The 27,801-nt window shown below is 36.9% G+C and overlaps 1 protein-coding gene across 1 annotated transcript in view; it reads left to right on the top strand.

Moving 5' to 3' along the window:
* Positions 1–24,708, top strand: part of METTL4 (methyltransferase 4, N6-adenosine) — a 159,120-nt gene extending 134,412 nt beyond the window's left edge. Inside the window, exon 9 of the mRNA XM_077135870.1 lies at positions 24,354–24,708. Coding sequence (XP_076991985.1) covers positions 24,354–24,376 — 23 coding nt within the window. The 3' untranslated portion in view covers positions 24,377–24,708. The remainder of the gene's footprint in view (positions 1–24,353) is intronic.
* Positions 24,709–27,801: the final 3,093 nt, after the last annotated feature.

The raw sequence follows: 27,801 nt of genomic DNA, 5'->3' as shown, positions 1-27,801 counted from the left end.
ATGAACCAAAAGCATTTGTCTTCAAAGAACACATTGCATTGGCCCAGGGTTCTTTTGTCAAATGCTTACTGGGGATGAAGAAGAAAATCTCAAGTCAAAGCCACACTAGAGTTAAGTTTTATACCCTGTATTCAATGCAGGTGGGAATAGGTGCTCCTTATCCCATCTGCTTCTGGAGGATGTAGAGGACTTAGACCAAGAGTAAGTATTTTACAGTACTGCTGTTTCACCATTTGTCAGGGCTCAGTGGTTCTCGCCAGACGGGCTTTTATGAGCCAGGGAAGAGCTATTTCTCTTTTTAGAGAAGCTTATCTACATCCTTTTTTTTTTCTTTTTTGGCAATTCAACTCTGGAAATACGAGGAAGATGAGCTGTAATAGTTAGTTTGAAAAGTTTAAATATCACCCAATTTATGCATGCTGTATTTCAAGGTTTTAAAAAAAATTCATTTAAAAGGTGAAAAAAGTAGTGACAACAGTCTTTTCCAAGAAACATGAGGTTTTCCATCATTAATTAGTTAATACAGTACTTGTAAAGGACTTAGATAGAAGCACCATTTAATTAAATGTCACCTTTCTTATCAGCACCGATAGACTTACATACATTATAAGGTCATATTCTATCTATTTTGCAACAGTGGAGAAAAATACTATTTTCTATATTGTAGTATTTTTCTTATATGGTATACAAAACATTTTTTATATTGTAATATTTTTCTTATATTGTATAGTTTTTCTTTTGAAAAAATATGAAAAGAAATTATTTTCCTTGAATTTCTTTTTGTGTTTTCCTCCTTTAGATCAACTGAGATTTTAGTAGTTCTGTGGGCTTTGTAATCTATAGTCACAGGAGTCTGACATTTCAATGAAATTTAAGTATGCTTTTCTTGACCTATTCTCACCCCCTCTTTTGTATAGGATAGCTATCCTCAGCTATCCTATTTATCCTTACAAATAAATCTAGATTTGAACTCAGACTGTTGCCCCTTGTTTTATTATGATTTAAGCACTACCATTCTTTTTAGTCTCAAAATCACTTCAATCTCAGTTTCCCAGTCAGTTATTATGTCCCAGATTTATTGGATTGCTCTCCTTTTAATCAAGATACCAGCTACAGCTTTGGTAGGTTTATTTGATCACTTACCACTTTTTTACTTCCTCTTGTTTATGTAAGCACATTCTTACAGCTTGAAAGGGTCTTTGGACAAAGAATTATATTTAAACTATAAACAATGCCTTACTTATCATGAATAGTGTTTATCATTTGTGTTAAATTTAAGATTCTACCGTGTGTGGAAGCGCTCACTGCCCAAGGAATTCCTGGACGTTTGTTGAGAGAGATAAGGGAGTGTTTTTTTAGTTGGTGAATTATTTATTTTGCCATTCATCAAGGCTGACATACTCTTTAAACTTTTATATAATTAAAAAAGTTCACAAAATTCTAAGCAGTTATTTATTTATTTATAAGGTCAACAGCCAACAACCTAGGGCATAAAAGAGCAAGAATTCATGTACACAAATAATTACTTACAGCTCCAGCCTTCATGCCAGTTGCTTTAAGGTATGATGGTATTTTTATTTTCACTGTGTTTATTTTTTAATATCCTGTGACTTCTGTGAGATTTTAGCCCTCAAATTCACACAGTTAGACTTTAGGTACATGCACACCCAGTTAATGAGATTAGTTTATTATTTTTACTTTAACTCATTTTTTTTGAAAGACAGAAAAGGGCTTATTAAAAATAGCAATATGTGGGACATTGGAGAGACCCATATATTAAAGTTAATACATATTCAGAACGAGACTTAGGAAAACAAGAACTTAGGTACAACTTGATAGCTGATGCGTCATCTTTTCTTTTTGCTTTATACCTTTAAAAATGTTATTTTTCTCTCATGTGATTAATTCAGTGTCAAAATGAACTGATTTGGCATTGTATAGTTTTACTTTAATTAATGTTTTCTTTCCTCTTTTTCCTTCCTTCTTTCCCTCCGTCCCTGCCTCACAACTATAATAATAAAATAAACATTTATTGAATGCCACAATGTATTAGGTTCCTTGCTGGAAATGCAAGGAACTAAGGGTAAAATGGGAGGGCTGGTCAGTAAACAGGTAACCATAATATAGAGATCTAATCCAGAGATCACATAAAGGTGGGTGGGAAACTAGGAATAAAACCCTAGCCAAAAGTAGGAGGGGTCAGGGAAAGGTCATTTAAAACAGAGCACATCCATATATAATAAACAAAAGAAAGTTAGAAATTACCCACTTGTGACTTGTTAGCACTTTCTTTTTAAATATATACAGCTAACTTAGAGACAAAGTAAGGTCATACTGCATATTATATAATCAAAAGTATAAAATTTTGTCTAAAATTAATACAACTATAAATTAGGGTGAAAAAATGCTAGAAAGCAAAATAAACCTTTCTTTTTTTCCAAAAAAGATTTTGGCCCTAAAATATTTCCCTGACATTAAGACAAAGTTCTGATTATTCCGAAACAATGATTCATTCTAATTTTTAACCAATAAATATTTTTCAATTTTAGATTGTACTGACTTCCTAGTAGAAAAGATAAAGAAATTAGCACTCATTTTGCAGCCTCCTTCTTCATCACCTTTCAATTTGTTAGTTACGTTTTTTTGTGTGTTGTCAAGGTTTATAATATTTACATTCTGTTCTATAGCTTTGATTCTCCTGATTATCTTAGCCCTATGTCTCTATTTTCTTAAATAATTTAAATGTTCCATTGAGCACCAGTTTACTATGCTATGTTGGCGGCAGTTCTAGATTGATAGTGCAAAGAGGTTGGAGTTGTCAAATTTAAGTACTGTCCATAATAGTTTTGATGGACATTAACCATTACTTCCTCACATTTGATAACAAAGCTATGACTCTGTTTAAAAATACTGCAGTCAAGGAGATTTGCATACTGATAGTGGCATTATTCAAATTGCTAAACAAAAGTGATAGCCACCCAATTTCCATCACCAAATGAACAGATTAACAAAATGTGGTATAAACATACAGTGGATACTATTCAGCTGTAAAAAGAAATGAAGTTCTGATAGATGTGACAGCATGGATGAACCTTGAAGACATCAGGATAAGCGAAATAAGCCAGACAGAAAATGATACCTAGTGTGAATCTCACTTATATGAAATAATTAGAAAAGCGAATTCATAGTCAGAAACTATAATGTAGGTTACCAGGGGCTGGGGTGGGGATAGGGAATGCAGAGTCAATTCTTAATTGGTAGAGAGTTTCTCTTTGAGATGATGAAAAAGTTTTGGTAATGGAAGGTGGTGATGGCAGCACAACAATATGAATGTAATAACACCACTGAATTCTTGTAACCCTTTGCCCCTTAATACTAATGCCCCTTTTTCAGCCTTGATGCAGTTAGAAGAGTCATCACCCAGATATCCCTCAAGACTGGTAGATAATTATCAAATTAGAAAGAGAAATTGTAACTGAGAAATCAGGATTTAAGGGGTGATTTTGATTACTGAATCATTATATAGATATTCCTTTTGCTTTTTGGGGTCTTGGAGTAGAATGAGGGGAATACCTGAAAGCCCTAAATTGTAATTAAGCTGTCTGGATATTTAAAAGGATTGTAAAAGCCCTTATTTCTTGTCTGGTGTCTTTGTGACCGTAAGAACTATTATGCCCTTTATCTGGTTATTTTCTTAGTAGTCTCTAATGGTAAGAAAAACAGTCACTAACTGGCCTCAATCCCTTACGTTTGTAAATCATATCCACTAAACTGTGCTCCTGAAAGATAACTTGTCTCCCCTCCTTCTGGTTCACACCTGTAGTACTGAAGTAATCCCTTTGCCTCCCTTCCTTTCATTGTTATGTTAACAATGTTTTCTTTTCTGCTTTGAACTTACTATCTGAAATAAACTTATCTCTCCTGCTAAAATCCTTAAAAACTTCGAATCCCCTTTGTCCAGGGAAACAGATTTTGGCTGTCAGGCTGTCTCCTCTCCTACTACAGTTTCTCTTTTTGAAACCTTGGTGTCTCAGGAATTGGTTATTGAGCGTGTTGGCAGAAAGATCCATGGCCTTTGTCTGGTAACATTCCAGATTTGAAAAGGGTTTTAAAATGGGAAATTTTAGCTTGTGTACATGTTATCAGAATTTTTAAAAAAACCCACAATTCTGCAGTGAAGGATGTGGAAGGCTGCAGAAGATGATCTTGGTCTTGACTTCTTTCTGAAGGATGTACGCGTGTGTATAAGTGCATGGTGTGCGTGTGCATAAAAAATTGGAACATTTTGAATTATGTAAGAGATTATAAACTTTGGGGAAAAAAAATCTTACCAAGAAAATGGAAACTGGTGGAGTTTCATTAGCTTAGAATTTACCTCTTCATAGTGTGTTTATAAATACGTAGTGTGGAAGGATCTTAATATATCACTGAATTCAGTTCCCTTATTGTACTGATGATGATATTTAAGTGCATAAATTCGAATCTGATAACTTGTCTAAGGCCACAGGTCAGTCAGAGTAGCAGTGTGACTCTATTCCAGGCTCTGTGCTCTGCGGCTGGATTGGTGTCTAGGCTTGATGTTTTCTGTCCGGTAACACTCTCCACTAAATAAGTATGTGTACATATTAAACATTGATATATTTTTACTTTTTTTTTTTTTGTAAATTAGCAAGCAATATGAAAGTGCATTCTTATTTGAAAATTCCAAATAATACAGAAGTATCTGGAATAAATATCAAAATCCATTGCCCCCACGCTAGTCATGATTCCCTCTCAGAGGGAAACATTTCTGCAGTTTGATGTGTTGTACTAGTTTGAAACGGTTATGTAGTCTAGAAAAGTCATGTTCTTTCCTAATCAAATCTGTGGGGACAGACCTATTGTTTAGGGTGGAAACTTTGATTGGATTGTTTCCATGGAAATGTGACACACCCAGTTGTGGGTGTGACCTTTTGATTAGATGGAGATGTGACTCCACCCATTCAAGGTGGGTCTTGATTAGTTGACTGGAGTCCTTTAAAAAGGGAGACATTTTGGAAAAGCACAGTTGTTTCAGAGCTGACAGAGACAGATGTTTGAAAATGCAGAGGCACCAGAAGACATTAGGAGCTGAGAGAGCTGGCAGAAGTTAGACAGGAACCAGAGTTGACATAGATGCAGACAAATGGAGATGTCTGGAGTACTGACAGAGATATTTGGAGATGGAGGCAGAAATAGCCCACAGAAATAGCCTGGGTGCTAAGCAAGGACTCATTGAAATAGTCAGAATTGGAAGAAAAGAAATCTCCAGACCAAAGGAGTTCCTAAGCTAAGAGATGAAACTCAGAGTTTTGTTCTGGAGCAGTTATGTGTAGACCCACAGATGCTTAGAGTGGAAGCCACTGGAATCAGAAGCTGGAAGCAAAGGAATCTGGAACAAGAACCAGCAGATGCCAGCCATGTTCCTTCCCACGTGAGACATTGGCCTTTCTTCAGAGTCAAGGTATCTTTCTCTGGATGCCTTAGTTTGAACGGTTTTAGGGCCCTAGAACTGTAAACTTATATCTTAATAAATTCCTCTTTAAAAAGCCACTCCATTTCTGGTATATTGCATTCTAGCAGCACTAGCAAAGTAAAACAAGTGTCTTCTTCCAAATGTTTTCCCATTCATTTTACATATGTAGAGTGATATATAGGTTTGGTTTAAAATGCTTTCCATAAAAGAATTCATGAATACATATTTTTCTTCACCTTTATTTTTATACTTAGTGATAGGTTTGAGCATATTTCCATCTCAGTATTGTGGCTTGTTCTAGTCTACCAAAGCTGCCAGAATGCAATACACCAGAAATGGATTGGCTTTTAATAAAAGGGGATTTATTTAGTTAAAAATGTACCATTCTTCAGCGGAAAGGCAGCTAACTTTCAAATGAGGTTCTTTCTTACATGGGAAGGCACAGGGTGATCTCTGCTGGCCTTCTCTCCAGGCCTCTGGGTTCCAACAACTTTCCCCAGTGTGATTCCTTTCTGCATCTCCAGAGGCCCTGGGGTGAGCTGCGAGTGCTGAGATGAGGTATGCTGAGCTGCTTGGGCTGTGCTACATTGAGCTTTCTCGTTTAAAAGCACCAGCCAATTAAATCAAACATCATTCATTGCAGCAGGCATGTCTCCTAGTTGACTGCAGATGTAATCAGCGGCAGAGGAGCTTCACATGCCATTGGCTCAAGTCCACAGCAAAAGAATTAGGTACCTTTACCTGGCCAAATTGACACTTGAACCTAACTACCACATAGCTTTAATCTTCAAACTGCTGCATCAACTGTATATATTCAGTTGTGTGCAAATTGACACTTGAACCTAACTACCACATAGCTTTAATCTTCAAACTGCTGCATCAACTGTATATATTCAGTTGTGTGCAAAATAATGAGAAAAAAAAGACAATATTCATGTCATCTGACTGGGGGGAAAATAAAGGTGCTTCATTTTCACTTTGTGAATTTCCAGTGCTTTCCTTTTTCATTGTTTGCTTCCTTTGTTGTACTTGTTCCCTGAAAATGAAATTTGTTTTCACAAAATATCTTCACACTCTCTATCTCTTAAAAAGAAATATACTTAACCACAGTTGCCTTTTGCAGCATTTCTCAAATTTTAGTTTATTTAAATACTTTACTACATGATCTACTGTAACTCTAAATCCGAATCTTTAAGTACTCTGATAACAAGGGGATTTATCATTGTTAGAATAAGAAATTATTCATGAGTTACATGAATTTGGGATTTTAACCCTTATTTGATATGTGGTTTCCTAATATTTTCTTCCATTCCTAGGTTGTCTTTAACTTTCTTGATACAGTCCCTTGATATACAAAATTTTGTTTTGATGAAAAATAAAATTTATCTATTTTTTTCTTTTGTTGCTCATGCTTTTGGCATACATTCTAAGAAATCATTGTTAACATAAGGTCCTGAAGATGTTTCTCTTTGTTTTCTTATAGGAGTTTTAATAATTTTGGTTTTTATATTTAAGGCCTTTGGTCCATTTTAAGTTAATTTTGTATATGGTATAAGGTAGGGGTCCAACTTCATTCTTTTGTAAATGACTACCCAGTTTTCCCAGCACCATTTGTTTAAAAAAACACTTCTTTTTTTTTTGAGCTGACTTGGCACCTTTGTCAAATTTCAATTGGTCATATATGTGAAGTTTATTTCTGAACTCTCAATTCACTTCTATTGATCTATGTCTGTCCTTCTGTCAATAGCACTCTTTTAATTTTGTTATTCCTTTTTGCTTTTATGATTTTTACAATATATTTAACACATGTACAAAAATTCAATATAGTTAATATATAAAACTATAAAATATTAGGTTACACTATATTATGATTTCTATAGCTTTGGAATAGGTTTTAAAATACAGAAGTGCAAATCCTCTTTTTTGTTCTTTTTCAAGATAGATTTGGCTCTTTGGGGCCCCTTACCCTTCTATATGAATTAAAAAAATTTTTTTATTGACAAATCACACATACATTCCATACATGGTGTACAATCAGTCTCACAATATCATCACATAGTTGTGTATTCTTCACCATGATAGTTTTTTTAGAACATTTGCATCACTGTAGAAGAGGAAATAAAAAGAAAAAAAAGCTATACATACCATACCCCTTACCCCTCCCTCTCGTTGACCACTGGTATTTCAATCTACCCCAATTTATTTGACCTCTTATCCCCCTATTATTTATTTATTTTTTATAGATTTTCTTTTACTCATCTATCCATACTCTGGATAAAAGGAGCCTCAGACATAAGGTTTTTAAAATCACACAATTACATTGTAAAATTATATCTTTATGCAATCGTCTTCAACAATCAAGACTACTGGAACACAGCTCAACAGTTTTAGGTACTTCCCTCCAGCTGCTCCAATACACCACAAACTAAAATGGGATTATTTAATGCATAAGAATAACCTCCAGGATAACCTCTTGATTGTATTTTAAATCTCTCAGCCACTGAAACTTTATTTTGTCTCATTTTTTCTCTTTCCCCTTTTGGTCAAGAAGGCTTTCTCAGTCCCTTGATGTTGGGTACCAGCTCATCCCTGGAGTTCTGTCCCACATTGCCAGGGAGATTTACACCCCTGGGAGTCGTCTCCCACATAGAGGGGAGGTCAGGAGTTCATCTGTCGAGTTGGCTTGGAAAGAGGCCACATCTGGGCAACAAAAGAGGTTTTCTGGGGGTGCTTGCTTCCTATTACAAGATTTATAAGATATTTCCCTACCTTTTCTTCTAAGTTTTATGGTCTTAGCTCTAATGTTTAGGACTCTGCTCCATTTTGAGTTAATTTTTGTATAAGGTATAGATATGGGTCCTCTTTCATTCTTTTGCACATGGTTATCCAGTTCTCCAAGCACCATTTATTGAAAATGCTGCTCTTCCAGGTGAGTTGGCTTGCCTGCCTTATCAAAATCAATTGTCCATAGATGAGAGGGTCTATTTCTGAACACTCTATTAGATTCCATTGGTCAGTGTATCTATCTTTATGCCAGACCATTCTGTTTTGACCGCTGTAGCTTCATAATATACTTTAAAGTCAGGTAGTGTGAAACCTACCACTTCATTTTCCTTTCTCAAGATATTTTTAGCTATTCTGGACACCCTTCCCTTCCAAACAAATTTGGTTATTGGTTTTTCTATTTTTGCAAAGTAAGTTTTTGGGATATTAATTGATATTGCATCGAATCTATAAATTAATTTGGGTAAAATTGACATCTTAACTATCTATCTTTCCATATGAATTTGATGATTGGCTTTTCCATTTCTGCAAAGAAGATGGTTGGAATTTTAATTGATTTTGTGTGGAAACTGTAAATCACTTTTGGTAGAATTGATGTTAGCAATATTTACCATGCTAATCCAGGATCATGGATTGCCCTTTGTATCAGTTTGAAATTGTTGTGTACCCCGGAAAAGCCATGTTGTTTAATCCTTGTCAACATGTTGGGTGGAATCTTTTTGATAAGCTGTTTCCATGGAGCTCTGACCCACCCAATTGTGGGTGGGACCTTGTGATTAGTTGTTTCCATGGAGATTTCTTTCCATCCATTCAAGGTGGGGTTGTTTACTGGAGCCTTTTAAGAGAGAGCCATTTTGGAAAAAGTGACAGAGCTCACACAGCCAGAGACCATTGGAGATGAAGAAGGAAAACGTCCTGAGGAGCCTCCTGAGACAAGAACCAGGAGAGAAAGCTAGCAGACATCACCATGTACCTTCCCACATTCTAGAAAGCATCAGTGTTTCTTGAGCGAAGGCAACCTCTTATTGGTGCCTGAATTTGGACGTTTTCACAGCCTTAGAACTGTAAACTTGTAATTTAATAAATCCCCCTTTTAAAAGCCGTTCTGTTTCTGTTTCTGTTCTTTTTTTTTTTTTTTGCATTCTGGCATCTAAGCAAACTAAAACACCCTTCTATTTACTAAGGTCTTTAATTTCTTTTGCCAGTTTTGTAGTTTTACATGTACAAGTGCTTACATCCTTGGTTAAATTTGTTCCTAGATATATGATCCTTATTTACTATAGTAAATGTAAAATTTTTCTTGATTTCCTCTACAGATTGTTCATTATTAGTATATAGGAACTTAATTATTTTTCACTTTTTGCCCATGTATCAGTTTTGATTGTATACTGAATATTGTACATAAAAATAATACAAAAAATAATACAATTTGAAATGGATAATTTGCTTTTCCAGAAAGGACATGTATTTTCCTTTGCTAGGAAATTAGGGTAAAGGCTTGATAATTTTTATTTTATTAGAATTAAATTGAATCAGTGCTAGGTTGTAGCTTTAATTAATTTCAGATCACCTCTGTTCTGACATATTTTACGGATGAGTTCAGATCCATCCCTCTAGCAGGCCTTTGTGGTCAGGAGTCTATAATGTGTCTCCCTTTCTTTAGTTGCTACTCAGCATGAGTGGGAGAGAATTGTTGAATTATTGAGACCAGCATTATATTTGGGACTTTTCTTTGTTTTATACCATCTCTCTGGTTTACACAGTCATTAAAGTATTGTTTGATTTTCTCATTATTCCACCAAAAAAAAAATGCTGATGGTGGACCAGGTACTCTGTCTGTACATATCTCCAGATAAGACGTATTCTCAGTATGAAAGCAGTGGCCAGTCTTTACTCACCTTGAAAGGACTTGTTCCGCTATGGAATTTTGACTTCTCTGGACCCATTGTTCTTTGATGGCTTTAAATAGAACATCTGATGCTTTTTGTTGTGTCAGGAGCAGCACTCTTTTATGAATTTCTACTCTCTAAATGGAAATGGAACTCCAGCATTTAATATAAACCTTTAATAATAAAAGAGGTTTAATAATAAACGAGGTTGATAAAAGTCCTCTTTTTATTTTATCCTTTTGTTTTATAAGTACCGTGCCAGTACTTACAGCTAGGTGATAGTCAACATATTTAATGATTAGTGCAGCAGAGATATCAACCAATTAAACAAACCAATTAAAATAAACTTTGGCAGCGCAGCCCTTAGTAAGAGAATTGGCATATTTTAAACAGGACAGTTATGATGAAGAATATGAGTATAAAAATAGGTTGATTATGAAAGTCTCATAAAATAGTGAATGATATGAGCATTTCAAACTTTTCATTTCAAATATGAGTTTAACCAATACCACTCTCATTCTGAAGAGCATTAAAGGTATCAGTTTCAGCATAACAGACAATTTTTTTCCTGTAAACTGTTTGTCTAGAATTTAAGAAAAAGTTATGCCATGAACCTGCATTTCTTATATTTCCTATCTTCAGACTAGTTATATTGTAAACCAGTTTGTGACCTTCGTGTTTTACTTACTGAAATTTTGCTCTTGAAAATTCTGTAAGTTGACACTGTAAAACGAGTGTCTGAGTGGAAAACTAGAGGCTCAGCTTATAGATCTTGTTCACCACGGGAGGCAGGGCTGTGATCCCTGTCCTGCTGGCAGCCCCTTCAGTCAACTTCACCAGAGTGAATGAAATTTAAGTTCTTAAATAAAACCTGGCCCGACTGTGGTTTTCTTCCTTTGGAAGAACGTGATTTAAGCTGTCAGTTTCTAATCTAAGGAAGGATAGAATAAATGAGGTGCAAATGACAACGAAGCATTTAATTTCTTGTCGAAAGGAGACAGGATGTAATACCCTAATAAATAAATGAATATATATAAAACTGTATTTGGGGGTTAATCTTAGAGGCCTTGCTAGTCTAGCTTTACCCAGAATTTCTGTGGTCCATTGGGTTTTAATGCGTTTGCCCCAAACTTTAAAATATGTATCAGGAGAACTCAGGTTCAATCCATCCATCCATCCACCCATCTACCCATCCATCCATCCATCCAACCATCCATCCATCCAACCATCCATCCATCCATCCATCCATCCATCCATCCATCCATCCATCTATCATTGTTTCCTTCTTTGTTTCTTTCCTTCCTTCCTTCTTTCTGTTTCGTTTTACATTCATGACAGTACATATTGTAAGACAGTACTCTGATCCTAATCTTGCACTTAAGAGTACATTTCTGAATCCTGGCCCATGCCTTGAAAAAATATGCTTTATTATGAAAAGAAAGGTAACAAACAAGAGCAATGACTATCTATTACCATTTTTATCAGCATTAATTGTATAGTAAGTGCCACTCTCTATACTAAACATGCCAAGCAATTTGAGAAAATACTGGATGGAAATCCAACATCTTTGGACATATTGTGATAGATGGACATATAAGACACGAAAAAAATTTGTATTTTGGCAAGAGGTAGAAATCAATAGCAAAAATGGTACTTTTTCAGGTTGATACAGTAACTTTTGTTTTTATTTTGTTTTGTTTTCATTCATGTCTTTATGTTATTTCTCTTTTACCCATATACTAGATAAAGGGACTAACCATCACAAGGCTTTTACAGTCACATGATAAAAGCTATATAGTTATACAATCATTATCAAAGATCAAGGTTGCTTGATGACAGTTAAACAAGTTCAGGTATTTTCTTCTAGCTATTCCAATACACTAGAAACTAAAAAGAAACATCCATGTAATGAGTTACAATCATTTCCTAAATCCTAATTTCTGTTACACTTTCTTCCACTCATTTGATCATTTTCCCAATCTTCAAGGTTATCTAGGCAATGACCATTTAACTTGTTTGTCTTGGAAAGGGGTGTTGACCTTATGGTGTAAAGGAATGAAACTGTTTGATGTTCTTGGGAGAGACTGGTATTTCTGGGTTTCAGGGCTCATCTGGCATAGAAACAATCTGAAGGCCTTAAGTTTCTGAAAAAATAAACTTATTAAGAAAAACTTTTATAGAGTATTACATGGAGCCAAGGGTATTCTTTAGGGTTTTTAGGAATACTATTGGTGGGGGCTTGGTATACCATGGCAATTTATATTATCTGGCTGAAGCTAGCATGAGAGTAACTTCCAGAATGACATCTTGACTCTATTTGAAATCTCTTAGCTATTGAAACTTTGTTTTGTTTCTTTTTTTTTCCTGCTTTTGGTCGAGAAGGCATTCTCAATCCCACCGTGCCAGGATCAGGCTTATCTGTGGGAGTCATGTCCCGCATTGCCAGGGAGACTTATACCCCTGGGAGTCATGTCCCACATTGGGGGTGGGGGGAGGATAGAGAATTTATTTGCAGAGTTGGCTTAAAGAGAAAGTCCACATCTGAGCAACAAAAGAAGTTCTCTGGGGGTGACTCATAGGCATAATTATAAGTGGGCTTAGCTTTGCCATTGCTGAAATAAGTTTCATAAGGCTAAGTTTCAGATATATTTCCTTTTGAGGAAATGTTTAAGCGCTTAATAAAAGAAGTTGCTGAAGTACAGTTCCACTGATAGGCAGATTTGAAATTTCCAAAACGAGATAAAAGAAAGATGCTTTGGGAGTGTGTGTGTGTTTGCACAGACACAACAAAAATCATGAAACATCCTAAATTTTAAAGAAATTCTAGAGAATTTCTAAAAATTTTAAAGAATTCTAAAGAATTTTTTAGGGCATAATTCCTAAAATGTTTGTTTACTATTTTATTGGGTGTTTCACTTCATCTGAACTTTCTCTGAACTTGCTTCTCTAATGTTCTAGAGTTGCACTTATTTTTCAGATTTTCTGCTGCTATGCCATGTGAACACAGGGTTTATTGATAGCTGTATACTTAGAAATTTAAATATAAATCTAGGAAAAATATTTCCTCTGCAATAGAAAGTGATGAAAAACATTTTGGACACTGGCAAATGGACAAGGTCTTTCCTAGGCAGAAAAGCTCATTTTAGTAATTTTGAGATGATAACTTCTATTTGACCCACCTTCTACTTTTCTCCATCTTGTTCTCTGCCTCCAGGAGACTGACATGTATGTATGATGTCAATGGACTCCCATTACCTTTGTCTTCAGTTGGGTTTGGCTAGTGGGTTGGCCTCATAAAAATCAGAGGGAGGGAAGAGAGTGCTGACAAGTTATTTATTTCCCTGGGTTCGTTCCTATTAGTTGGACCCAGTGTCCCTCAACAGAAATATCTACTTGTCCCAAGAAATCTTTCTCTACTTGTCTCTCTCCTTCCAGATTCCAGGAACCACAGTTACCACTCATTCATTCTGATACAGGCTACTACCAACCCTAGGCGACTCTCCTATCTGTTGTGATTCCTCCATAGCAATGCTTTATGTTTCCTGTTGGGACCCTGACTGACAAAAATTCTATTAATCCACAAGAAAGAAAAGTTATTAAGGGTCTGTATATTAAACTTACGTTGATGTTAGATTTATATTGGCCTAGTCTTTGGTGCTTTACCTCACAGAAAAGAACAAAAATGACAGTATTTCCTATTACCTTGAAAAATATTAAATCAAAAGTGCTAGCATTTCAAAGACCATGTTACTGCCATGCTTTCATGAACTTGTTCTTAAGGAAAATGCAGTTTTGTGTATGTTGTTGACAGCTTGGTACTTGAGTATCAGCTTTCACTTTTTATTCAGGGAGGCATGTTTTTAAAAACTCATTCTTGATTCCTGTGCCAGTTTGAAAGGATGTATGCACCCTAGAAAGGCCATGCTTAATTCTAATACAATTTTATGGAGGCAGCTTCTTTTAATCCCTATTCACTACTGTGGGCTGGAAACTTACTTAGATTATCTCCACGGAGAGGTGACTTGCCCAGTTGTGGGTATTCACTTGGATTATAGGGAGATATGACTCCACCCATTCCAGGTGGGTCTTGATTAGTTTACTGGAATCCTTTAAAAGAGGACGCATTTTGGAAAATGCTTGAGATTCTGAGAGAGCAGAGCCATGATAGAATGAGGAGAGCCATGAGGAGAGCCCACGCAGCCAGAGACCTTTGGAGAAAAAGAAAGAAAATGCCCCTGGGGGAGCTTCACAAAGCAAGAGACCTGGAGAGAAAGCTAGCAGATGGTGCCATGTTTACCACATGACTTTGCAGTTGTGAGAGAAACCCTGAACTTCATGGGCCTTTCCTAAGTGAAGGGAACCTCTTGTTGATGTCTTGATTTGGACATTTTTACCGACTTGACTTAATTGGGACATTTCCATGGCCTTAGAACTGTAAACTAGCAACTTATTAAATTCCCGTTTTTAAAAAGCCATTCCATTTCTGGTATATTGCATTCCAGCAGCTAGCAAACTAGAACAATTCCTATGAAAACACAGCTTAAAATATATAATTTACATATATTTCATGAAATAGGATTATGATTTTAATGGGGACACAATGAATTTGCACCATATTCATATTTTAGGAACACTTTCTTGACAGTGAGATCTACTTTCTCATGGAAATGTTAAGTTAGAGGGATTGTGGAATTTATATTTCTGAAGGGAATGACAGGGAAAACAGTGTGTTTTTTTTACTCCTTAAGATGATTTGGGTAGGCTCAGAGCTAGAAGAGATTGAAGAGGCTTTTATTTTTTTCTTTCAAATGATCATATGCCTAGATGGACAAGAGTCACCTCAAATCAATATGTCTGTTTTGATTCAAGGGATATATCTCAAACCTCTCTCATGTGACAGAGTTTGTACTAGGTGATAGAGATAGCTATAAATTCCACAGTATGGAACCTCAGACAGATTATAGGCTGGTAGAAGAGACACATGTATCATTTCCAGTATGAAGGGTTTTATGAAAGAAGCATAAGAAAAACCCGGGGTTCTTATCAGAAGGGAAGCCCATCATACTTTCCTAAAATTCCCCTACCTAGTCATCCAAACTGGAAGCCTGAGAGTCATTCTTCAATTCTGTCACTCCTTTACTAATTCCTCCAATAATCAGTCACTATGTTGCACCTATTTTTGTATCTTGTATCTTTTCCCACTTCTGCAGAATAATTGCCGAAGTTCCAGTCCTCATCATTTCTCTCCAGGTATCCTGCACCTAACTGCCTCCCTGCTTCTTGTGTTGCCCCATCAAAACCGTCTTCCACAAATCAGGGTGATTTGGCTGTAAAACAAAACTGGACACTTGACATCATAGCAAAAAAATCCCTTAATGACTTTACAACCTATAAAGATAAGCTCCTGCTCCTTCATACAAGACTTCATAAAAGGTGTACGAGACTCTCCACGACCAGGACTCCTCCTAGGGAGATCTTCAATCTCATCCCTCCCTTGAAGGACAGGTATTAAATATTGGATGGATGAATTAAAAACATTTACAATGGTTTGGTTTACCAGAGACAAACACATAAAACATTTTATTAAGCTTCATGGAGATGTAGGGAATTTTTCTAGTTTGTTAAGCATTTTTCAACCAAACCAACTTCATTCATTCATTCAGTATTGATGCAGTACATGCGTAGGAAGATATAGGAAGCAGCTCCAGACCTGAAACATATTTACAGTTTCTAATATTCTGCTCAATTAGGCATTAATGAAACGCCAACACTAGCAATTTGGAAACCATTTCTGCAGGAATTTGTAGAAGTTGCTATGATTGAACTGTTTTCCCCAAAAAGATATGTTGAAGGCATAAGCCCTAGCATCTCAAATGTGGCCTTATTTGGAAATAGAGTCACTACAGATAGAATTAGACTTGTTAAAATGAGGTCATACTGGAGTAATTTGGGTCCTTAATCCAATATGACTGACATCTTTATAAGAGGAAATTCCTACTCAGGACTTCAACATTAGCATTTCCAGCCTGCCAACCTGTCCAGAATTAAACTTGTCAGCCCCCACAATCTTGTGAGCCATGTCCTTAAAATAAATCTTTTAACACACACGCGTGCACACACACACACGCACACACACACACATACACACACACACATCCTGTTGGTTCTGTTTCCTTGGAAAACTGTGACAAGGAGAAACCCCATGTGGGGCAGAAGATTGAGCTGATGGTCAAGGGAAAACTCACTGCATGTTGAAGTGAGTTTTGCCTTGAGGGTAGCTCTGGTTTTGGGGGAATTGGTCATGCTGTTCTTGAAAATCAGAGTTTTCAAGCAGAACTTCTCTCCCTTGACCCTGTGGAGCTCAGATCTCTCTTTCCAGAGGTCTTTTTGGCAGAAAATTGGCAGACGATGCTATCCTTCCACCTCTGCTGGAATCCTTTTGGGAAGAAACAGGGCTAACATCCTACTCACCTTAGGGTCTTCAAGGGAGCCTCTTATCTCCGAAAAATAAGGCCTTTTTCCAGGCTGGGGAAAGTGAGTCAGCACTACTTTCAGAAACTTTTAGCCACCTGAATAGAGTTTAAGACAAATCCATATGGGGAACAGAACCAAGTCTGCTCTCCATCTGATAGATGGAAATGTTGTGAATTCACAAACCTTCAATTCTAAGTAACGAGTGGAACCTGGCTGCTTTTGGACCTTCATTGAAGTTGCTAAGATATGAAGTTAATCCAGAACATAGAACATGTATAATACCACTAAAAAAAATTATAAGCTAGGATTATGTCATAGGATTTGGACATATTCCTAGCTTTTAATTTTTTTTCTAGTGGTATTATACATGTTCTATGTACCTGATAGCTTCATATCCTCATTGAAGAAAAAAGTCTGTTAGAACACAATGTTATTTCTGTATCTATATCTGAATTTGTATCCGTATCCATATCCATATCCATATCCATATCCATATCTGTGTCCATCTGTCTACATGAAAATATGCTAATTTCGGGGTAAACTCTTGCTAAAATGATAGCAACTAAAATTTGCTAAGTGCTTACTATGTGTCAAAAACATTCTAAGTGTTCTTCATGAACACTGCTATGAAGTAGATACTATTATAACCCCCATTTTACAGTTCAGGAGACCAAGACACAGTGATTTTACACAGTTTTATTCCAACACCTTATAATCTATCCTAAGTGTACAATCAATGGTTTCTAGTATAATTGCATAGTTATAATTTCACCATGACACTCTATATTAGGATATTTCCATTTCTAACAAAAAAGAAAGAAAAAATATCCCCCTATTATTGACATTTAGTTTTGGTATAGGGCCTTTGTTGCAATTAATGAAAGAATATTACAATGTTAGCGTTAATTGTGGACCTTAGTTTTCATTAATTATATGTTTTCCCATATACTTTCCCATTATTAACACCTTGTAATAGTGACATACATTTGCTGTAGTTCATGCAAAATCTTTCTTATATTTGCACAATTGACCACTGTCGTGATCCACTCCAGGTTTCGCTAAGTTTATATAGTTTCAGTTTTTATCCTTTAGCTTTCTTTCTGGTGCCATACATGACTCTAATCTTCCTTTTTCAACCACACTCACACTTAGCTTTGTTAACTACACTTACAATATAAGACACAGTGATTTTAATTAACTTGCCTAAATTCTTATAGGCAGTAAATGGTGTTTCTTAGATTTGAACCCAGATAATCTGGCTCCAAATAATCACTGCTTCACAGTTACACTGTACTGCTCCTCTGTACAAAATTTAATGTGCCACAGTAGAATGATCAGGTGGGTTAGAAAGGCCATAGATAATCTTAAGAAAAAAAAAGCTGAAGATTTTCATTTTGAACTTCCTTTATGCCATCATTTTGGAGCTTTCTTTTAACATTTGAAATGAATTTATTTTGAGAATGTACTTTTTATACAATTATATATATGTATATATATATATATAAAATATAAGAAGGGAGAATAAATGTTCTTCTTGCTATTTCAAAATACTGGGGGTGGGTGAGTAAGTCTCAGTAGTCAGATGCAGCAAGAAACTGTACAAGATGGTAGGCAGAGGAGAAGAGTCATGGGGATGGCATCTCATTGGATAATTAACTTATGTGGTTATGAAACCTTACCAGTGATTTGAGTTTGTGGGTTCCTTGACTACATCATGGCTCTGTAAAGGATCCAGGGTAAGCAGTGCTTATCAGGAAAGGAAGGATGTGTAGATATTTGTATTTAAGTGAGGTTGTTCCAGAAGTTGCTTAAAGTGTTCTGACCCTTGCAGATATACAATGTTGGGTTAGCTAAGAAGCTGCATTATATCCAGATGGAAGAACAAGGTTTGGATTGGATATAAGACAAGGCAAAAGTTCAAGAGATGCCCAGAAAAAAATGTATAAGATTGATGCAGTGGTAAAGTTAGAGATGCTTGAATGCTGTAGGAGTATGGGCAAGGGATGCTAAAATTTAATTTGGGGATTGAAATAATTTCACATATCACCAGCATATTTAAAGAGAGATGTTTGGTAGGCCTTTGCACACAGGGGGAAGAGTGAGTGCCTGGAGATTGGCTTGTCATGAGCATGAATGCAGCATCTCTTGCTTGACTCATTGCACTGGCCTTCTGACTGGCCTTGCTGCTTCCACTCTTGACCTCTCTGGGTCATTCTCCATGCACTAACCAAAGTGATCTCTTAAATATATCAGACATATCTCCTCTCTGATTAAAATTCTTTAGTACACTGATTCTAGAAAGGAGAGAAATCGATTCTTTAGCGGCATTGTTGAAAGGAGCAGATGTGTTCTTAGCTGTCATTGTGAAGGTGGTGGGGGGGGCTATTATATTTTGTGGGCATAAATCAGGAATTCTCCACATTCCAAAATACTGCGAACTTGAGTACTTGTGTGTTGAAGTTGATTGAATCTCACTTTTAATTATTATCATTTCTCCTTTACAGTGTGATTGGTGTCTTAGTTTCCTCGGGCTGCTGGAACGAAGTATCACAGACTGGGTGGATTGAAACAACAGGAATTTCTCGTCTTACAGTTCCAGAGGTTAGGAGTCTGAAATCAAGGCACTGCAGGGACCATGTTTCCTCTAGACCTTCCTTCTTTGCCTCTTTCTGATTTCTGGTGCTTTGGGTGCAACCACTAGCGTCCTTGGCCTAGTGGCAGCATCAAGCCAATCTCTGACTCAGCCAACACATAACTGTGCCTGTGTCTGTGCTCAAATTTCCTCTTCTTATAAGGATCCTGGTCATACTGGATGAGGGCCGCCTTCATCCAGTGGCCTCAGTTGAGCTAATCACATCTCCAAAGACCCTATTTCCGCATAAAGTCACGTTCATGGGACCAGAGGTTAGGGCTTTTTTTTTCTTCTTTTAATCTTTTTGGAGGACACAATTCAACCCGTAAATTAGGATATTATATTAATTTTATAAAAAAATGATTATGTGTGGCTAGACAAGTGATAAATTATCTATGAGGCTCATCTCAGGATATAAAGGGGACATTACAAAGTATTTCTTGCAAAGATAAATTATCTATGCATTTCATCTCAGCATATAAAAGGGGCATTTCAAACTATTTCTTATAAAAGTTTTGTTACTTTCTAATTTTACTCATCACTGAAGGAAAATGGGGAAGTAATAATAACTATTAGTTCAAAAGAAGACATTGAGACCTGGAGAGACATGCTAAATGTAGATAAGTCTAAATTTAAACACAATTATTTTCAAGCCTTGAGCTTACCTCATTAGCAGCAAGAATGAATACAGAGCTTGGGGGCCATCTGAAGTAAATGTGAGCTAAGAATACAAGAGCTGTCATCCTGGGTCAGGCCTGGGTCACGAAGCCTGCAACACTGTCTCAGAGAGTGGCACGAGGGACAGGATGAAAATGGGCTAAGTGACAACTCTGACATCTGCCTGGCAAGTTAGGGGGGTACCACTCCTAGTTTCCCTTAGTAACCTGTGATAAATATGCCATTCATAAATTTGTTCTGAGCTGCTTCTGAGACTATTTTTATTTTCCTTCTCTATCAAATTTTGAGAGTGGGAACTACCAACTCTCCTAGGCAGTGTGTCCTCAAGCTTTGAGAGATGCCCCCTAGCACACATTTTCCTGAACTTTCTGAGTTGCAAGGATTGGCCAGGACAGTGGCTCCCAGAGAGCATCCTTAGTATCTAGACAGACACACAAATGCACTCTCTCTGACTCTTACAGAGAGATCTAAATTGTTCTGAGATAGAGCATGGGGTTTTGCTTTTGTAAACGTTTTCCTTGTTAGATCAGAGTCATATAGTGATGGAAGAAATTCCAGCATCCATCTAACTCATCTAACTGCCTATCTAGATAGGAATCTATCTAGATACTCTGTAATACGGGTTCTGTGGTGAAGCTTATTTGGAAAATACTTCACATTATACTCTTTTGAGGAGAACCATAGTGCATATTAGCACGCTGAAAAACCAGAATAGTTCTGCAGGGAAGAAGCCTGATCACAAAGCCTCTCTATACCTAACACCTGCAGGGCTTGTGTTCCATGGGAAGTAATGGCCTTGTAGTTTAAGGAACAAAATGTTGGAGTTCTTCATATCCACGTACTGAGAAGTGAAAGTTACCAGATTGTGGCAAGAAGAGTATTTGCTGCTTTCCCAACCTATTTCTAATTCGGATTAGACATAATCTGGTGAGATGGAGTGCCATCAGCCCTGTGATTTAATCACCAACATTAGGGCAGCTGACAAATAAGGACAGCCACCCATCAAAAGAGCACGGGATTTGGAACGCTAAGACACAAGTTGGAATCCCTGCTCTACTTTCACTTGCAGCTATGTGATCTTGGGAGCGTCACTTGGTGCTCTGACTTTGCTCATATACGAAATGGGGGATAACAGTAATAGCTGTTTATTACTAGAATTGCACTGAGTTATAATTGTTGATGCATTTGGGAGCTTGGCAGATGTTAATTCTAAAAGAAAGTTGGTTTTTTTTTTATATGTTTAAGGCATTTAATAAATTCTAAATGAGGATGGTTCCTGGTGTTCTAATTAGTGAATTGAATTATTAAACATATAGTAACTGTTTAGGTTTAAGGCTTAAATCCTCTTTTGTTTACAAGTATATAAAGAGAAGAGAAATCCAACCCTTTCACTGCCAAAAGAAAGAAAACCATGGAGATTAATAACTGTATGTGCTTTTGCTGCCCCAGGTGCAAACATCAGCCCATTAGACCCATAGCACAGCTGGGTCAGCACCTGTTTTTATCTGTGCTCTGCTGGAATTTCCAACACAAAGAGGAGTTTCTGAAAACCTTGTTTTAATACTTTTCTAAGCCAATATTCCCAAGAGTAGGTGTTCACAAATAAGATTTTTCATCCTTTTCTTCTACAGCAAACCCAATTTCAGCTGGGCTTTTGTTAAAGTGTTCTCCGACTTTCTTTAAAGAAACACAAAAATGGTTACAAACAGAACTCACATTTTTCCCCCTAAATTCTAAAAAGAGAGAGAATTATAGTGTCTTTCCAAGGACTTGAGAGCTAGAAATAATCAAAGAAATATATTAGCTTTCTGTTACATATAACTCAAAAAACCGTTCTCACGTGCTGAATGTATAAATGGACATGCAACTGAAAATTGGCTCATAAAGCAACATGATAAATGAATTTATTATTTCCTTCTGTTATCTCTTTCAAAGTGATTGCAGGAATGATGCGAGAGGAAGACAGTGAAGTGTAGTGCAGAAAGCACTGGCCGAGGAATGCAGACTCTTGGATTCTGCTTATACCTATGCCACGAAGTAGCTGTGTAATTTTGGGCCAGTTGCTTTACTTCCATTACCCTTGGCTTCTTTCTTAGCAAAATGGGGCAGTTAGATGAGTTAGATGGATGCTGGAATTTCTTCCATCACTATATGACTCTGATCTAACAAGGAAAATGTTTACAAAAGCAAAACCCCATGCTCTATCTCAGAACAATTTAGATCTCTCTGTAAGAGTCAGAGAGAGTGCATTTGTGTGTCTGTCTTTGAAAAAAGACCAAAGCCGGGAGTGGGTAGAAGAGCTCACCCTCAGCCTTGGTCTTCAGCCTATCAGTCATCATACCTGTTTTACACATCCCTTCTCCAAGCTAGCAGTTTATTTCTACTACTTGCAGTAACGTGGATACTACAATGGAAAGTAATATGTTTTACAAAGTATTTCTGCATGTATTAATTGGCACCACAGCATCATCAGGCAAAAGGTTAGTCAGGTCCCTTTATAGAAGCTAGAAACTGAGAACCAGAGTGTGATTAAATATCAGTGTCATGGAGAAAGTTTGTAGCAAGACAAGGCCAGAATCCCATAATAAGATGTATTCTTTTTCACTAACAGAGGCTGTGAGATGCTAATGTCAGAACTGGTAGCATTCTTGCCAAAATTTCCAAGTCTGGAGTGAGAGGTTGTTCAGAAACACTTACAAATATGTTTTTGCAACTCATGGAGAGCCAAAAATGCCCCCCAAATTGGTTGGAAGCTTGATCATTTTCAATGCACTGTGAAGTTGAGAGAACAGGGCTTCTTGACTTGGCTTTGTAGTGTAGGTACCCTTTCCTTTCTTGCCACTCAAATCAAGTGAAGATAATGGTCCCACCTGAGCATTTTACCAGGGCAGAAAGAAAATCCTGTCTTTTAAATTTCTGGTCAAGAATGGTGAAAATGTGGAGTAAAATGTGCTTAATTGTTAAGCACCAAATTTATTCCTTGACTGAGAGCTTAGACACTGAGGCATATCGCACAGGGTCCCAAGGTCCAGCATACAGAAACTGTAACTATTTCTCTCTATATATATATATATAGAGAGAGAAGCCAAGGATTATGGAAGTAAAGCAACTGGCCCAAAACTACACAGCTACTTGAACTGTGTCCCTTTGCCTGGAATAGCTGGGGAGGGTTTCTAAAATCTGGATTTCTTTGTGATACCTTTTAAAAGCATATATGTATAATGCTCCTCAAATATGTCATATTGAGGAGAAAGTTGAGAAAACTGAGTATAGTAAATATGATGGAGTAGTGTCTGAGTTTTTACTCTTGGAGAGGAATGCTTAAGGCAGAAAATGTCATGGACATGCGCATCAGAGGTCTGTTTACAGCTGGAGCCCCAATACCATAGAGTCCTGATACCACGGATCCCCAATGCCATGGAGCCCCAATACCAAAGGGAACAGATAAACCTTCTTCTCGGGGCCAGTGACCTAGAGAGAGGACAGCTGTTGGAATGCAGAGCAGTAGCACATGAAGTTCCTGTTGGAGCTGCCTAGACCAGGAGGCAGATGGAAGTTATCCCAAGAATTAACAAGCAAAACAGGCTGCAAACATTTTTTCAAAGGATATTAGAATGAAACAGAACCTTGGAAGAAATCAATGGGTAAACAATAAATTATCAAATGTGCTTATATCAAAGCTGATCCTACTGAAAGGAAATAGCGACAGTCAGTAGGGCAATGTTGCACAGTAAAGAGTCAGCAAATCTGGGGCCAGCTGGGAAACGAGACTCAGGTGAACCTGAATAGAGGCTGTGTTCTTAGCCACACTAGCTAAGTGTGTCTGTCCGTGTAGTAAGAGGACGTTAAAGTTGATTTCAGAACCCCATCGCTTATTATTTATATTTGTGTTATTATTTTTTGTTTGTGGGAGTGGGTTTAGTCATTCCCAATGAATACTTTGGACCTACTTTTGGTCCTCAGCTTAAAGAACTCCTCTAGGGATTGTTCTGTTGAGATACCAGGACCAGGTGGGCCATGGACGCTATTAGTAATTGTTGTGGAGATTCTGACATTTAATGAATACTGTATTAACATTATGATTTCTCTTTCAGTAGCAATTTATAGCTCACCATTGTATGAGGGCCACTGGTCAGAGTTCCTTTCACTTAATGCGTCTAGAATATGCTCCCAGAATTATAATAGAACTTTAGATTTCATTATAATCTTTGCTGCATCAGCCACAAATGTATTTATGAACAGCCTTACAACTCTTAAGGTACAGATTAATCCCATCACTGCTCACAGAGAAAGAAATGGACTCTTTTGGAAAGGAGATCAAGGTAGCACAGAAGCCTATCCACAGACCTTCCTTTCTTCTTTACCAATGTCTAACTACAAGTGTCTGACTTTTTCTTCCCAGGTGATTCATTGTCCAGTTGGTGACAAACCTATGACTATGTTACTCAGCTACATAAATCCTTCAGTGATATGTCATCACCTGTGGGGATAAAGCTCAAAGATCATCATGGACCATATAAAGGCTTCATCTTCTGCATCTCTGCCTGACATTTTGAGGCTCATGGAACAAACTGCTTATGATTCCTTGCACACACACACACCTCTGTTTATTGCCTCCTTCCCTCAGTTTTTGCTTTTCTCTCCACAATATCTTTCATCCCCGTTTCTTCTGGCCATCCATACTGAAGGTTGGTACACGTGTCACATCTTCACTGTTCTTTCCCACATGCCTCTGGCCACCCAACTGGTTGGGTGAAGTGCCCTTCTGAATTCTCAGTGGACTCAAATGCAGATTATCATGAAACACACTTTGTTTATTTGTACATCTTTTCTAATAGACTCCAAGTTCCTTTAAAGCAGGGGCTGTTTATTTCTTATTCATTTTTGGGTTTCCTGTTGTCTAGCCCATTTGTTTGGTATGTAGCAGGTGCCTAATAACTATTTAATTACAAAAAATAGCAAACAATCTTAAGATCAGCAGAACTTGTTATGACAGAACACATATTCTAGTCCAGTTTTGAAGACTGGTGAGAATTATAACTCAGATCAGGCTTAACTTCCATCCCTATGGGTGTACTACCAAATTGGCATACAAGCAGTGCAAAGAAGGAGTCAAGCAAATAAATGGATACAGGTCCTCACTACTCCTCCAGTTCTTCAAAGAATTGGGCTCAAAGTTCAGTGTTTGGGTTGGAGGAGCTGGGGGATAATGGGTTCATTGCCTTTTATAGCAGTAGGCTCAATACTTAGGGTCCATCTACTACCCCAAATGGCAATTCCTTGCTTTGCCATGTACGCATGCTTTGGGGTTCCAATTGTGTCAAGTTAATAGCTGACCTGTCCAAGGTCCAATCATCTACATATCTTTCCAAATGCTGGTGGAAGGTCTCTCTACTGTGGCATCAAGTTCTTGACCTAATAATGTCTGAAAAGCAGTAATTATGCCCACAGTCCTCTGTGGTCATGAGTCTGCAACAAACCACATGTGTACTTAACTAGGGATTTTCCATAGCATTATCCATGATATATGCTATGTAGATAGAATTTGCCAGGATAAGGTTCAAGTTATAGAAATGTAAAATAAAAATCACCTCCTAGATTATAGCAACTAAGAGAAACATATGCGACAATAAAAATCCTGAGAAAAAAAATAAATATTCAGGTTGAGGCTGCAGAAAATTTATTTGGACGCTTTGTTAATAAAAGTCATAGAAATAAGCAGAAGGACTGATAGATGGAATTTTCCACATACATGAAAGAGCGAACATGCCATATCTTAGGAAGTAGTATTGCACATTTATTTTTCTAAAAGGGCATGTGCGTGTGTGTGTTTGGAGACGTCTGGTTAAAGTCTGTGCTTTTTGTTTATATAAATCATCCATCTTGGGACACTTAAAATACACTAGAGGGAATATTCTTGTTGATGCAGTATGATTCATGCTATCTCACAGGACTCATACAGTTTTTTTTTTTTTCCTGTTTTGGGCATTTACTTCAGGTGTAGCTACTTACTATAGACCATATTTCATTCTATTTTGGACTTTTGAAAGGTTAGCAAGGTTGAACAAAGTTAGCTAAAGAATTAGGCAATAGGATTTGATATGTCCTTAAAAAGCTATGTCATGGCATATTGAATTTTCAATTCTTTTCCCCTTCCATCCAACCAGGTTTATTTCCTATTCCTCACCAGTCCCTTCTTTCCTGGCTGGGTGCCTTGAATTTTTTCCCCCCACTTTCCTGAGAACCTGCTGTGCTAATTTCTACCTATGTTCTTTTGCTCCTGCTCTTTCCCTACAGCTGGACTGTCCTCTCCCTTTCTGCTTTACGCACTCGAGGTCTAGTTATTCCTCACTTTGTAGCTCATTTACTACCTCCTTTGTTGATTTTCCTCAATTTCTCAAGCATATTCATCTTCCCTTCTCAGATTATTATAACTGTCTTTTTTGCTTATTTACTTTATATAATTATAATTGCTAACTGTTTCAGGTATATGTGTTGACACTAACTCTCCATGGTAACTTCCATCCTTGAGATTCTGATTCTAGATTGTCTCCTCAACTAATAGTGAGTTCCACAGAGATTCATTTTTTTGAACCACTTATAATGCCTAGAACCATGCAAAGAACATAGGTACTTAAAATATATAGTATGAATTGCTGAAAAGAATTGAAATTGATATTTAAAAAAATCTAATAAGACAGCTGTTTTCTGAGAGAATACATGGTTGTGCAGAATGAAATAATTTGTACTGAATTAATAAAATTGACATTGATATCTACTTATGCTTTATTGCACATAGAATAAGAAAATAATTTAATGGGTTCACAAATTGAATTGCAAACAACACCGTATAAGGGACACCTGAATTTTAAAAGGTACAGTCTACATTAGATCATAGCCAGAACCATAAAATAAAAAAATCTTAGACTGGCTATCATCACTACATTTGACTTTGCTTATCTTCTCTTCTGAGGGGATTTACCTGGAAAAGGGTAAAAAGACACAAGGGGAAGACACAATAAAGAGGGAGCACTATCTTTAAGGAAATTGAAATGTCAGCTGTTGATTTCTGTCATGGGGAGCTGACTCTGAAGTTTCTGACATGTTTGAGGTTAGCAGTAAATGAGTTTATTGTTTCATCCTCTGAGCCATACATATCGTTTGCTAAACCTAATGCCCTCAGGTGAATCAAGATTTCTTGTTAGAGAAAGGCAGCCAACACCTAAGGTTTAGGGCTTAGACTGGACAATTATGGATCATTCAAAGAACTGCCTGGCCATTTGCAATTGCCAAAAGCTGGAAACAACCTGAGTATCCCTCGATAGATGAAGGGATGAGCAAAGTGTGGTCTATCCATACAACGGCATATAATCCAGCCATGAAAAGAAACAAAGTCCTGATATCTGCGACAATGTGAATGAACCTTGAAAACATTACTCTAAGTGAAAGAGCCCAGGCACCAAAGGACAAATATTGTACAATTCTACTTGCATGAAATATTGAAAATAGGCAAATCCTAGAGACAGGAAATTGGTTTGAGTTTACCAGGGACCAAGGGAAGTTATTGCTTAATGGGTGCAGAGTTTCTGTTTGGATTCATGAAAAAGTCTTGGTAATGGATGGTTGTGATGAGAGCACAGCATTTTGAATTAATACCACTGAATTACTAAATGTACTTAAAACCACTTAAAAATGGTTAAAGTGGACACTTTTATGTTATATATATGTTAACACAATAAAGTGGGGGAAAAAGGATTAAAAAAAGAACTAGTAGACCTGTATGTTATGCTTTGTTATGGATGTATAATACACATATAATATTTCAGTGAAAAACATACATTCACCCATTC

The sequence above is a fragment of the Tamandua tetradactyla genome, chromosome 18, assembly GCF_023851605.1.
Source record: "Tamandua tetradactyla isolate mTamTet1 chromosome 18, mTamTet1.pri, whole genome shotgun sequence".
In the NCBI taxonomy this organism is placed as follows: domain Eukaryota; kingdom Metazoa; phylum Chordata; class Mammalia; order Pilosa; family Myrmecophagidae; genus Tamandua; species Tamandua tetradactyla.
Note: the sequence above shows the minus strand (reverse complement) of the source record. Positions and strands in the feature narration are given on the sequence as shown.